General features: G+C 38.4%; 1 protein-coding gene across 5 annotated transcripts in view; it reads right to left on the bottom strand.

Moving 5' to 3' along the window:
• si:ch211-14a17.10 (early endosome antigen 1) overlaps window positions 1–12,057 on the bottom strand; it is a 27,541-nt gene extending 15,484 nt beyond the window's left edge. For 4 of the 5 annotated variants that reach the window (XM_047342036.1, XM_047342035.1, XM_047342034.1 and 1 more), the window contains exons 1-39: window positions 11,945–12,057; window positions 11,774–11,850; window positions 11,622–11,666; window positions 11,470–11,494; window positions 10,681–10,749; window positions 10,494–10,583; window positions 10,343–10,411; window positions 9,877–9,966; window positions 9,648–9,734; window positions 9,468–9,566; window positions 8,481–8,546; window positions 8,299–8,388; window positions 8,086–8,172; window positions 7,903–7,986; window positions 7,683–7,772; window positions 7,361–7,444; window positions 7,026–7,088; window positions 6,880–6,942; window positions 6,724–6,792; window positions 6,527–6,610; window positions 6,322–6,408; window positions 5,579–5,662; window positions 5,437–5,505; window positions 5,214–5,303; window positions 4,973–5,062; window positions 4,811–4,900; window positions 4,676–4,738; window positions 4,524–4,586; window positions 3,815–3,883; window positions 3,378–3,461; window positions 3,140–3,226; window positions 2,935–3,018; window positions 2,765–2,833; window positions 2,594–2,683; window positions 2,411–2,500; window positions 2,220–2,309; window positions 2,038–2,127; window positions 1,868–1,948; window positions 1,584–1,646 (exon numbers count right to left, since the gene is read on the bottom strand). In XM_047342036.1, the coding sequence (XP_047197992.1) occupies window positions 1,584–1,646; window positions 1,868–1,948; window positions 2,038–2,127; window positions 2,220–2,309; window positions 2,411–2,500; window positions 2,594–2,683; window positions 2,765–2,833; window positions 2,935–3,018; window positions 3,140–3,226; window positions 3,378–3,461; window positions 3,815–3,883; window positions 4,524–4,586; window positions 4,676–4,738; window positions 4,811–4,900; window positions 4,973–5,062; window positions 5,214–5,303; window positions 5,437–5,505; window positions 5,579–5,662; window positions 6,322–6,408; window positions 6,527–6,610; window positions 6,724–6,792; window positions 6,880–6,942; window positions 7,026–7,088; window positions 7,361–7,444; window positions 7,683–7,772; window positions 7,903–7,986; window positions 8,086–8,172; window positions 8,299–8,388; window positions 8,481–8,546; window positions 9,468–9,566; window positions 9,648–9,734; window positions 9,877–9,966; window positions 10,343–10,411; window positions 10,494–10,583; window positions 10,681–10,749; window positions 11,470–11,494; window positions 11,622–11,666; window positions 11,774–11,850; window positions 11,945–12,020 (3,040 nt within the window). In that variant the 5' untranslated portion in view covers window positions 12,021–12,057. The remainder of the gene's footprint in view (window positions 1–1,583; window positions 1,647–1,867; window positions 1,949–2,037; window positions 2,128–2,219; window positions 2,310–2,410; window positions 2,501–2,593; window positions 2,684–2,764; window positions 2,834–2,934; window positions 3,019–3,139; window positions 3,227–3,377; window positions 3,462–3,814; window positions 3,884–4,523; window positions 4,587–4,675; window positions 4,739–4,810; window positions 4,901–4,972; window positions 5,063–5,213; window positions 5,304–5,436; window positions 5,506–5,578; window positions 5,663–6,321; window positions 6,409–6,526; window positions 6,611–6,723; window positions 6,793–6,879; window positions 6,943–7,025; window positions 7,089–7,360; window positions 7,445–7,682; window positions 7,773–7,902; window positions 7,987–8,085; window positions 8,173–8,298; window positions 8,389–8,480; window positions 8,547–9,467; window positions 9,567–9,647; window positions 9,735–9,876; window positions 9,967–10,342; window positions 10,412–10,493; window positions 10,584–10,680; window positions 10,750–11,469; window positions 11,495–11,621; window positions 11,667–11,773; window positions 11,851–11,944) is intronic. The other variant, XM_047342038.1, reaches the window with a different exon arrangement.

The raw sequence follows: 12,057 nt of genomic DNA, 5'->3' as shown, positions 1-12,057 counted from the left end.
TTGTAGACAAAGGCAACATCTTGATGAATGCACTTAATCACTTTCTTGCTGAGATTTAGATGAGAAGATAAACACACGTCTCATACAGTAAATAAGAAGATGCTGCTGCTTAGCTTAGTTTTATATAAATACTAAGGTAAGCGAGGGAAGCAGCTAGAGGGGATCTGCCCAAAGGTGACATAATCCACCAACCATCACCTCTACACACGAGTGATTAACAATTTATATCTAATTTGCTTAATACAGAAAACATAACTGTATGTCTCCACAAACCAGTCAAGTAGCAGGAAATATGATCACTATCTCCCCCTCTGTTCTTGAGTTGAATAACAGCCAGAAAAGTGTTTAAGCAGAACACTGTGATGTCACAGTGAAGTTGATCTTTCACTATTTGGATTTGAAATGTCATCACTCTATCTATTTCATCCTGTTAGACATTTGAATCAAAATGTGCCATATGGTAGCATGTACATTTTTGAGTTATGGCCAAAAGTGGCGCGATGCTTGTGAGCTAGTTCAGGCAGCACACTCGAGCTGCGCTGCTCTAATCATGTGACGTGCCTCACTCTCCACAATCTTCAATCATACACACCCTCCCTATTTGGCGGCCTATTTAAGCTGCACATATTTCCCATGTCTCCCATTGCTTGTCAAAGCTTCTGTTGCCCTACGTCAGTATCGCTGCCTGTGTGATTCACCCCCTCCACCAACCAGCATCCACCAATAGGCTCAAACAAGGGGTTAAAGATATTTGCTCATCCCTCTTCATTATATCTAAGTAATCATATCTGGGGAAGTGATGAAGTTGGAGCCTAGATGCCAAAACTCTGACGAAGTTTTCCTGCTGCAATAAACATTTCAAACATGAGTGGTCTGAACGAAATGTGCTTTGTGTGGTCACCTTGACGTTTGACCCCCACCCAGCAAAATTTAAAATCAGTTCATTCTTGAGTCAGCAGGGGCGTTCATTGCAACAAAGTAGGTAAAGCAGGCATTTAACTGGGGCCCTGAACTGAGCAGAGGCCCGCAGAAAGCCTGACAATGTACTACTGACACCATGGTCAGACACCGCTTAACAAGACCCCATGACACTACCTTTCTGCAAAAGTTTCGTAATGTTAGAGGTTTGTTTGAAGACCAGAATGTCTAAATGTGTGTGTATGATGTGTCTGGGGTGGTGGTGGAGCTTTGAGCTTAAACTTGACAACTTTACAAATATTTACGCATACACGTACGAATGCACAGTCTGCACTTTGTTTGTGATTTTGATAGTAAAAGAAGCATTTGAAGATTGGAATGACATGTTTTGGTGTCATGTGTGTCTTTTTGGGGATCGGTTCAGCTTGGTTTGATGTAGGCTCACTTGACCCTAAAAGTCACTTCAAACGCTACTGTGTGCCAGATGTGGTGAAATTCCCTCCAGGCTTTGCTTATATATTTTGTTTGAATGGATGACCCGAAAACATGGTGCTTCCAACCACGGCTGTCGCCAGCGCAGAGCCATGAAAAACAACATGTGTAACATAGATCTGTACAAAAGGCAAATTTCCCAAAACAAAAAAGATATTGAGTGCATTACTCACCTCTGTTGGAGTTTTCCAGTTTTTTATTCTCTCTTTGTTGTGTTTGAAGTTGTTGTTCCAATTCTGAGAAAGATGACAGAAAAATAAGCACAATGGCAAGAAAACCATGAAGATTCCAGATAGAAGAGGAAGGTTGCCGGATGTTTGTTTAAGAGAACATACAGAAGATTCAGTCATTAGGTGTTGGTCTTATATGAATACATGTGTGTATAACAGCCATTCTAGCATGCAAATTGTGTGACGACAACAGAAGCCCATCATAGGAAAATAACAAATGGACAAACCATTAATATTTTTTCCAGCAGCTTGTGATGTCTGTTTCTGAGCCTTTGTCAGCTGTTCCCTCAGATCAATGATCTCCATTACTAGCAGAGACACAGACACAATGTTATTTTGTGCTTCAAGGAAACAAACAACACAACTAGAAACATTCGCGACTAACAAGCTGTCATACTCAATTTAAAATTCTTTGCGTCTGCATCCTTGAGTTGAAGTTCGCTGTCTTGCAGTTGCCTCTTTGACAAATTCAGTCTCGCTTGAAGCGCTGAAAATGAAACACAAAATCATATAATCGAACAATTTGCCTGCATTTGTTTTTTGCATGTTACAATGAAACTGTAAAACTTGATTGCTTACCTGCAACGTTCTCAGCATGTTGGTCTTTGAGGTCTGATATTTTCACTTCCAGTGGTTTGATTTTGTGGTGAAGTTCCGTAATTCGAGCCGCTATACAAAACAATAAAAGCTTGTTTCAGCATTCTGAAGGTAATTAATCAGTCTCCTCCTTGTTCTATTTGTTTCTAATCAAAACTGATCAAAACACTCACACAGATTAGAAAACGTCAAATCACTGGAGTCCAGCGCCAGTGTCTCTTCTGTTATCTGAATTCTGATGTCCTCCAATTCGTTCTCCAGATCTTGAAGAGAGACATAATAGATTTTTATCAATTTCCTCAAATGGTAGGAAAAAGTGTACAGAATAAATGTGAGGATTTCCTGCAGCTTCCCACCTTTAATTTTCTTTAACTGAGCTTCTGACTGACTCTCTTCTTGCTTCTTCAGTCGTGCTACTTCTTCTTGAAGAGTCAAAACCTTAAAGACTAAAGGAGGAACGCTTGAATTAGATAAATTCACCAGATACAAAAGACCAGGATCAGCAATGGCAGCACCATTTCACTCACGCAGTTTGGTATTTTCACTGTTTTCATCTTGAATTCCTTCGATCAGATCATTCAAATGGTCCTGCAGTGCTTTAGACAAGAAAGATATATTGTGTTTATTTTCTTAATTCATTTCCTTCTTAATGGCCACGGGTCTGGAGTTCTTATGGAGAAGTGTTTCTGTCACTCACCTCTAATTTTACTGTAATCTGTGTTGTTTGCTGCCACGTTCACTAACTTTACTATCTCTGTTTGTAATGAGATAATATGTAGAACTGAAAGACAAGAGGAAACATTAATCCAACATAAAATGATAACCCTATTCTTGCACGTTAAATTTCCTAAATCGACCATATCTATGGTTAAAAAAAAATGTTTGTGTTATGTCCCACTCACATCTTTGGGGTTGAGCGCTTCTTGCTTTCAGCTCCTCTGTTTTTTCGGCCAACTTGTTGTTCTTTTCCTCTATTTGTTTTTGAAGCTCTGCAGAGGAAAGACAATAAAATATTTACATTTCAACTCCTACTTCAATTATTTTACATCATTTTAAACATACATATTCATATTTTACTGTGACAGTGCCATATTTTGTGCATTCATTGACCTGAATAATTAAAATGACAAAGACACCAACCTTGTATCTTGGCTTCAGAATCAGTGTTTTGTAGTTGTCTCTTTAACTCCTCCTGCTGCAGGGTTAATGTAGAAACTTGAAGAGCTGAAAGCACCATGTTAAAGAACTGTTAAACTCAGGAACTGTAATAAAGTGTTCAAAGTTTTTCCTCATCTTTAAAACTTTCCATGTACAGCAACCAACTGTGTTCATATCAATCCATTATAGTAAATACTCCTGTATTTTTGTAATGCAAAGGGAGACAATAGGATTATTTGTGAACAGAGAGCAAATGTGTAGGTGCATCTGAGAAAATCCGTCAGGCTTGAGTTTGTCGATGTTTAAATGTCTTCATAGGAACCAGACTAATGTATTCTCACCACCTATAACCTGTAAAATAAACTGGACCTCCACTCACACGTGACTGAGCGAAACAGCAACACAGTTCCATCTCTTACCAAGTGAAGTGACACTGTCCGATTCAGACTGCAGTTTCTTCAGCTTCTCATCCAGACCATTCTGCAGATCTACAGGCACACATTAAGACAACTGACAGAACTCCAAAAGACGTTGTTGGGGTAAAAGCTAGTTGACATAGGAGGACGACAAAACACTTAAATTCTGATGAGTGTGAATCATTTATTACCTCTGCAAGGAGGTTACATCTTCAATGTTGTTAATCTGACTGTAAGTAGGATTATGCAAAAACTACTGAACTGATTTTATTGACACTTGGTAGAAGATTGGGGCAAAAAGAAAAATAATTAATTTGGAAGCAGATTTGATTAAGGGGGCTGATGCAGGAATTTTTTTTTTTAACTTTCTTTGACATGGCAGGGTATCCACTCTCTAAGTGTCCTAATACAGTAGTTGCCAAGGTACGTTTCTTTATCTACATGTCATGCCTGCAGTTTTGCTGTTACTATGCTTTCAGCAAGATTTTCCGTCTCAGCGATTCTCCAGGGTAGCACTCTCTTCTTGTTATTCACTAAGTTTTAAGCCACAATCACAAAATAATGAGCAATTCACTGCCTATACTACAACCCAGTTCATAAGACAGCATGTATTTGATATTGTCAAAAACCTATACATCCTGCAACAGAGTCCCAAAGGACCCGTTTTTCAGTGCCGACCAAGAAGGACACAAAGTCAACAGGTTTCCCTCACCTTGAATTTTCTGCCCAAAGCTGGAACACTGTGCTGCCGTCTGGTTCAGTTCATTCTGCAGAGCTATAGTTCAAAATAGCATTCATATTTAAATCAATGGTCTTTTTTATTTCTTGTTGTAGAAACGTACATTTAAAGTGCAATAAACGCACCTCTCATCTCAACCTGATCCCGTAAGTGCTCCTCTTCTTTTATCTTCAGTTGCTTCTTTAGCTCTAGAAAAGGTAACATATGTTTCAGCTTCAGAAGAAGTTGCAGTTTAGTCAAAGACAATTGAGTTCACCCACTAGTAATTGTTGCAGAAGTTGTTTGGCCCTCGCTTTGCTTTTCTTCTTGTAGAGTTCTGAGACGGTTGTTCAGATCAGTGATGGTCACAACTGAGGAACAGACAGATCAAATGTTGATTTCCTCAGTCATGAATGGAAACACCATGTTCCCTCTTTACTCACTCAATTGGGCGTTTTCCTGATTCTCCTTGTTCAGCTCATCAACGTATTTCTGCAGCTCCTTCTCTTTGGTAGAAAGATCCTTTTGAAGCTCTGAGGCGAACATAAAGAGGTTAAATTAAATGTGTTTGTTAAATGCACGATATCAGGATACAATAATGATAGTTTTACAGGTTACATTGTTATCAGGTGGGTTATGGGTCGATTGCTTGGGTTTTGTAACATTTGGGATGGAGATACTTACGGGCTACCGTAGCGCTTTTTACCATGTGGTGGTCTGAAAGCTGTTTCTGCAGCTGCCCCACCTGACTCTGCAGCGTCATGATTTTCAGCACTGAACAACAACACAGCAGAATATGGCTTAACTCCCAATGTACTAACAAAGTATCCCCAGGATATAACAGAGACCAGGACCAAAGAAAGAAAGCACAACTCATATGTGAACCTTTCATTTATTTGACACTCACTCAGTTTGATGCTTTCATCGCCTTTGTTGTTTGTTTCACTGATGAGGCCATCCACTCTGGTTTGCAACTCTGGGAAAGAAGTATTAGCTGTGGATTATATTTGGATCATTTGTGATTTAACTAGTTTATACAATAGACTAACCTCTTTCCTTGTTCCGTGTGGTTCCATTGATCCCCCTTTTCTGCAGGTACCAGATTTCCTGCTGCAGCTTAATGATTGACAAAACTGTGACAGACAGACATGCAGTGATTAGAAATCAATGTTGAGATCTCAGTCAGTAATAGTTTAACAGCAAATAAACTTGATTGATACAGCACCTTTCAAAACACATGTTTAAGGTGCTTTACAAGTTAAAAACAAAAAAAAGGATGAAAATATTTTGAAACAATCATAAGCTACAACATTAGAGCACAAATACAAAATAAAAAATGTTACAGATAAGAAAAGAGTAAAATAAGTTTAAATAAAACATTGTTAAGTGATTAAAATAATAGATACGATCAGAACAAGACAAAATCTTGATAAAGTGTCTTTTAAGAGAGATTTAAAAGAGGATAAGGATTTTTCCAGATGGATCACCTTGGGGAGATTATTCCAAAGAGTGGGAGCCCCTCCTAAGTGTAATTGCGAGTAGGGCCTTCACTCATGTTACGGCCTGCACAAATGGTGTCAAAAGATCTGAAATGTACTATGGTGCAAGCCCTGAACAGGCCTTAAAATTTGGCAACAAAATCTTAAAATCGATTCTAAACATTAACCGGAAGCTAACTTGCTCTCTTTTTTTAGATCTTGTGATGGGGCATGCATTTTTTAAAAACCACACAAAATGTCTTAGATGTCCAGTGAGGCTGCTCTCTGCACCCAGATGATCACAGTGTACTTACTTATGTTGGGGTTGGCAATCAATCTCTTCATGTCTGCAGTCTTGGAGTTTAGTTCCTCTCCCTTCTCCTCCAGCTGCCTCTGCAGATCTGTGAGAGGACACAGAGAAGCAGAGATCCTTTAAGGAGGCAGAAAAATGAACGTGGGGCAGAAATATCAAACCATTTTCTTTATGTAGCATCTTGACTGTTGACTATTGTTACCCACCTGAGAGCCTGTCTGGGTCTTTTGTCGTCGAGATCAAATCCCTCAGAGTTTTCAGCTCATCATGCAGGTTTATCACATTCAAAACTGACACAGAAAAACCCAGTAAAAATCACTTCCTGCTCTGTGATTCTGAAACAATCAGATTAGAAAACCGAGCAGGGGACACGTCTCATGGAAACTGGAGACATTTTACTCACTGAGCGCTGCTTTGGAGTCTCCAGTTCTATTGAGTTCTGCAATCTTCTGTTTAAATTCAGTCTTTAAGTCTGACAGAAACAGACACATCAAATAAATCAGACCTAAATCTAAAATCGTGAATCATCTGAGGTTTTAACTGATATCTTGTAGCTCACGTGAGTATCTCTCCTCATATCCAGAGCATTCTTCACTCTTCTCTTGCAACAGCCTCTGCAGTTCTATCATTTGGAAAGAAAGAGTCGCGTCATGAAAAACTCTGATTAAAAATGTTTTACATAGATGAATAAAAGAAAAAACTCACCCTTTATGTCAGCCTGAGCTTTTGCATATTCCCTCTCTTTGGCTTGAAGCAGAGGCTGAACAGCTGATTAAAAAACATAATGTGCAGTCACACTTTTGATGTGAGGGAGAAAGTAAAAAAGTCACCACAATAACAGCATGCCACTGACACGTGTGTTTCCTTATTTGTAACTAATATCATGTAAATATGAATGGATAGTCTTTACAGAAAACACTGAAAAGCAATAATAGCTGTTATTATACTTTATATTATCATGATAACCATTATCATTTCATATTATATTGTTTGTATAATTTCATATCTATTTCATATAGGACTAATAAAGGAGGACTCACTGGCTTGGCTTGTTGATGTCGTCTGCTGCTGCTCATCCCTCTGCTGCTCTCTCACCTCTCTCATCATGCCGATGATCTTCATGACTGTTCAAAGTTAAAAAAACATTTCAACGTTTTAAAGGCGTATGCTGTTTATAGGTTCTTTTTCCTTGTGGCGATACAATATAACCAAGATTTCTGAAAAAAGAACAGGGTGGTAATCACAGTATTTTGGGGGATTTTCAGTGAATATATAAAAATGTAATATATTGAAGTCTTAAGCTTCAAAGTTATAATAAATATTGCAGAGATCATTTTGACTCTTTTCCAAACTTGTACTTACTCAGTTGTGCCTGTGTAAAATCTGTCTCCTCTAGTTGTTTCCGTAAGTTTTCTTGTTGGCTCTTCCCCTGTTCCAGAATAACTCTCAGCTCTGGGATGAAAAAAATCAATATTTATATATTTTCTGACTTTTTATTATAGTTTATCATGATCATTATTATTTACCTATATAATTATTATATGAGCAAAAGTGTGACTTAATTTTTATAGAGCTTACTCACCTGTAAGTCTGTGATCAGTTTTGGCGTTGACCATCATCTGTCTGAGAATCCCAATTTCACCCTGCAGAATAAAAATTTCCTTTGCTACAGAAAAATAAAGAGAAGTCAAATTAATAAAGCACTAAACACAACAGTAACAAGAATGATGTTCTATTTAGTTAGCTAAGTAAGCTTCTCACTTACTTAGTTCTGTGTTACCCTCCTCACGATTCAAGCGTAAAATCTTCTTTGTCAGGAGCGCAGCCTTTTGTTTCATTTGCATCTGGTAATCTGAAAAGGTAACAAGAATGAAGCCATTATGACGCTTTAAAAAAAATTTCAAATGTGAGATTAAACAGAATCTACAATGTATCTATAAAACGATGAGATCTCAGGACACAAGGGTTTGGGACTCACCAGTATAATTAGCTTTGGATTTCTCAGTGTGGACACTGATGAGTCTCTGTGTCACTGCAATCTTACTGTACACAGAAATGATCTCCAGCACTATGGGCAATGCACAGAATGTGTGTCAGGAAATGTTGGATCCTGGTTAGTTAATATTGTTAATGATATAGGAAATTATAACAGATACTAACTGACTGAACTGGCATCTCCTTGTTGTCGCAGCTCCCTGAGCTTCATGTCCAGTTGTTTCTGAAGAGCTGATGAAGTGAAAGTGGTGAAACACGTGAAAAAAAACCTACATACAGAAGTAAATTTAACTCTAGATACATTCGAGCCGAAGATAAAAAGTGACATTAAGTTAAAATAAGACTGTGAGACTTAAGTCACTGCGGCAACAAATGAGAACTACGAGATTGTGTTACATGCTAAACTATTCTTAAACACAGACTGTAGACAAGGATGGATGACATGTCTCCATTTCCTCCTTCCATCCCTAAATGAAGTTTAAATATCCCAGATAGGAATGCTGCCATCTTGCGCATTTATGCCGATTACTGATCAGGGGATGGAGCCCCTCTAGCAAGATCCCGCTGATACACACGCTCAGCTGTCAATCATGGTGTTTCATCCCGTTTTATAGCATCAAATAAGTAATTAAAACCAAACTTACCTGAAAAAAGGAAGAACTTAAACAAACATCAGTATGATAAGAATTAAAAAATGACAGAAACCAACTTTGATGGTTAACTTTGGTGGTATTTGACCTCTTACTTTGGTCCATGACCCATCTGCTTACATGGTGGAGCAGGGTTTATGAACTATACTGCAGCCAGCCACCAGGTGGTGATGGAGATGCTTTTGCTTCACTTGGGGAGCAGTCAGGTTCTTTATTTAAAGTCTATGCTCTTGAACTGCAAAATTCAGCTGAATTTAGCCAAATCCATTCAGCCTTTTTTTTTCTAAATAGTTTAGTGACACAATATGGTTTCAAAACATGATTGTTAACATTAGCCACTGTTAGTCAATGGTCATACCACTAACCAGTGTATTGAACTGAACAACCCTGTGTTTTATTTCCAAAGAATTCCACTTGCTATTTTATATACAAAAGAAATGTAGTGAATCAATGGTGGGTTATTTACATAGCTTAACATGCAAATAATTCACTTTGACTTTACCAGCAATTCTATTGTCCTGCTGAAGAACAGTTTCTCCTCTTCTTGATTCTTCCACCTCTAAATCCCAGATCTGATTTTGCAGTGAGATGATCTGAAGAACTTAACACACACAAAGATGGATCAGTAACTTCTACTCAGCTGCTCCATGTCATGCAAATTTATAAAAACAAATGCTCCTACTGAGTGCTGAGTTTGAGAATCGTTTTTCCATTTGCTGCTTCTTAGCCTGCAGATCGTTCATCTTCACTTGCAGCTCATTTTTTAGCACTACAAGACACAAGTTACAAATGAGACATAATAAAATCAGTCACCCAAAAGCTCCTGACAGGAATAGCTTTAAAACTATCAAGCAGCGATACCGGAGTGACAGAGAAATAATATTATAGCAACACAATAAAACAAAGCTCACCTCTGATTTCAGTTTCAGTGGAATTGGCAGCCAGTTCGATCCTCCTCTGTAATGTTGTTACCTCCCTGGTTAGTGCAATGACTTTTAGATCTAGAAAAAAACCACAATTTGATAAAAAATCTAAAAGAAACTGTGACTTGTACTAAGGATACTAGTAGATTGACCTACATCAAATTATACATACTTAGATATCATCCCTCTGCATATTTCTTTTCCAAAAAATATCAATGCAATATTTCTTGAAAAAGTTTACATAAATGTCAAACATCAATCAATCAAAGTAGGTGTAAAAAAAAGTCCTAGATCCATCTGAATCTGCTCCAAAAGTTAATGGCTTCTTTCTTGGCCTATACCTCACCCTTCCACCAAGTTTCAAGTAGTTTTTGCAAAATCAAGCAAACCACAATCAAAACCTAACTTCCAATTGGTGGGCGTGAAAAATGTGTGGTTTTATTCAGGTACTTACTCAGAAAAGTATCACTGTCAAACGTCTCCAGCAGCAGTTTCATTTGATAGTATAGCTGGGTTTGATGAGCTGTCAGTGGAATTAGAGATGCATTTTAGTTGTATCATCTCCACATAAACCATAAACTGTATATGAAGTGCAGTTTACTTACAGACAGTAACAGCTGAGGCTGTTGAACTGCATGTGGCAAGCTGCATTTTTAGCAGCCTGACGTCCCTCCTCAACTCAAAGGCTTCTTCATCTGACAGAGTATGAAGAGGGCACAGTGTATCAGGGCAACAGTAAAATCACTCTAGCCCTAATTCATAACACAGAGTTCTAAAAGACTGACTACTTACCTCGTTGGCTGTTATGGAGGGTTGTCTCCTGCAGCTGCTTGTTCAGCAAATTAATCTTTTCCTCCATATCTGACAACCAAGAGAATGATGGTCACATTTAAATCAGCAACACAAAAGAGAAAGTAGACATCACACTATGTTTACACAACGTTTTAGTCAGGGGATTTCTTAATTGTTTTCCACAGAAGATGTCACCCCCATCCCCTCACCAACCAACACACATCCAAAATACAGTATACGCCTCTCAAAGAACACCTGTATAAGGTGCAGGACAGCGCAGGACACGTTGATCATGATTGCGCACAGCGCAAAGTGGTATGAACCATGTGTATGATGAATCCTGCCTGCTGAGGACAGCAACATATTTATGGGTGTTTTAACGGCTGGCAAAGCAAGCAGTTGTGCTAGTATGGGAGGGAGAGACAGAGCGAGGCAAAGAGCGCTGGCCTGTTGTATTAGATGCTAATCGGTTTCAACTTTATAAAAATACTGCGGCTCCTGCCATTTAGATAACAGCATTAACTATAGGGTTCTCACCCGCACAGAATTCTCTATTTGCATATGCATCACAATTGGGGACCGGGTGATGCTGAGAAGCTGTTTATGGTCATTTTGGTTTGAAGGGGATGACACCCCCCCTCATGCCCATACAAATCACCTATTGGTTATGATCACTGCACTGTCTGAACCCACGGTGAGCACTAATTCCAAGCCAATAACAATTTGCTGTATGATTTGTTTGACATGCACATATTATTAGGTACTACATGGGTATAAAGAACCACTCACCAGTACAGCTTGCTATTTTAACTGACTGAAAGAGAAGAAAACATGATTGATTACTTAAATAAATATAAGAGGAGGCAAAGAAAAGATTTTCTGTGAGTTACTACAAGAACAACAAAACACAAAAGACACCATGAAAAGTGCTACTGACTTACCGTGACATGTATATTCTTGGGATCAATTCCTTCTGGTAATGTTATCTGATGTTAAAAAGGTAGAAAACGTTGAATATAACTATTAAACTTTACGTAAACTGTGACATGAATGTAATTATAAAATTTGATGAATCACAGTTTTGGGGACTTACTGGGAACTTGCTAAGGTAGGAATCCACATTTGCACTTCCTGCAAAGCTGATAAATGTTTTGTTCGTCTCCGGAGGGACTGAGAAAAATCACCATAAACAATCAACTTAATGTATTTGTTCTATTTGTTGTTCACTAACGGACTGTAGTACAAATGGAATAATGTCCCTTACCATGTCTGCTGTCAGAAGCTTCAAAGACACCTGAGAGAAGCAGGAGAAGCCGAATTAGGTGAGAGCCTCCTGCCATTGCACTTGGTGTCTTCTTTAATGAAATGTTTGCTTCC

The sequence above is a fragment of the Hippoglossus stenolepis genome, chromosome 11 (genome assembly GCF_022539355.2).
Source record: "Hippoglossus stenolepis isolate QCI-W04-F060 chromosome 11, HSTE1.2, whole genome shotgun sequence".
NCBI classification, from domain to species: Eukaryota; Metazoa; Chordata; class Actinopteri; order Pleuronectiformes; family Pleuronectidae; genus Hippoglossus; species Hippoglossus stenolepis.
Note: the sequence above shows the minus strand (reverse complement) of the source record. Positions and strands in the feature narration are given on the sequence as shown.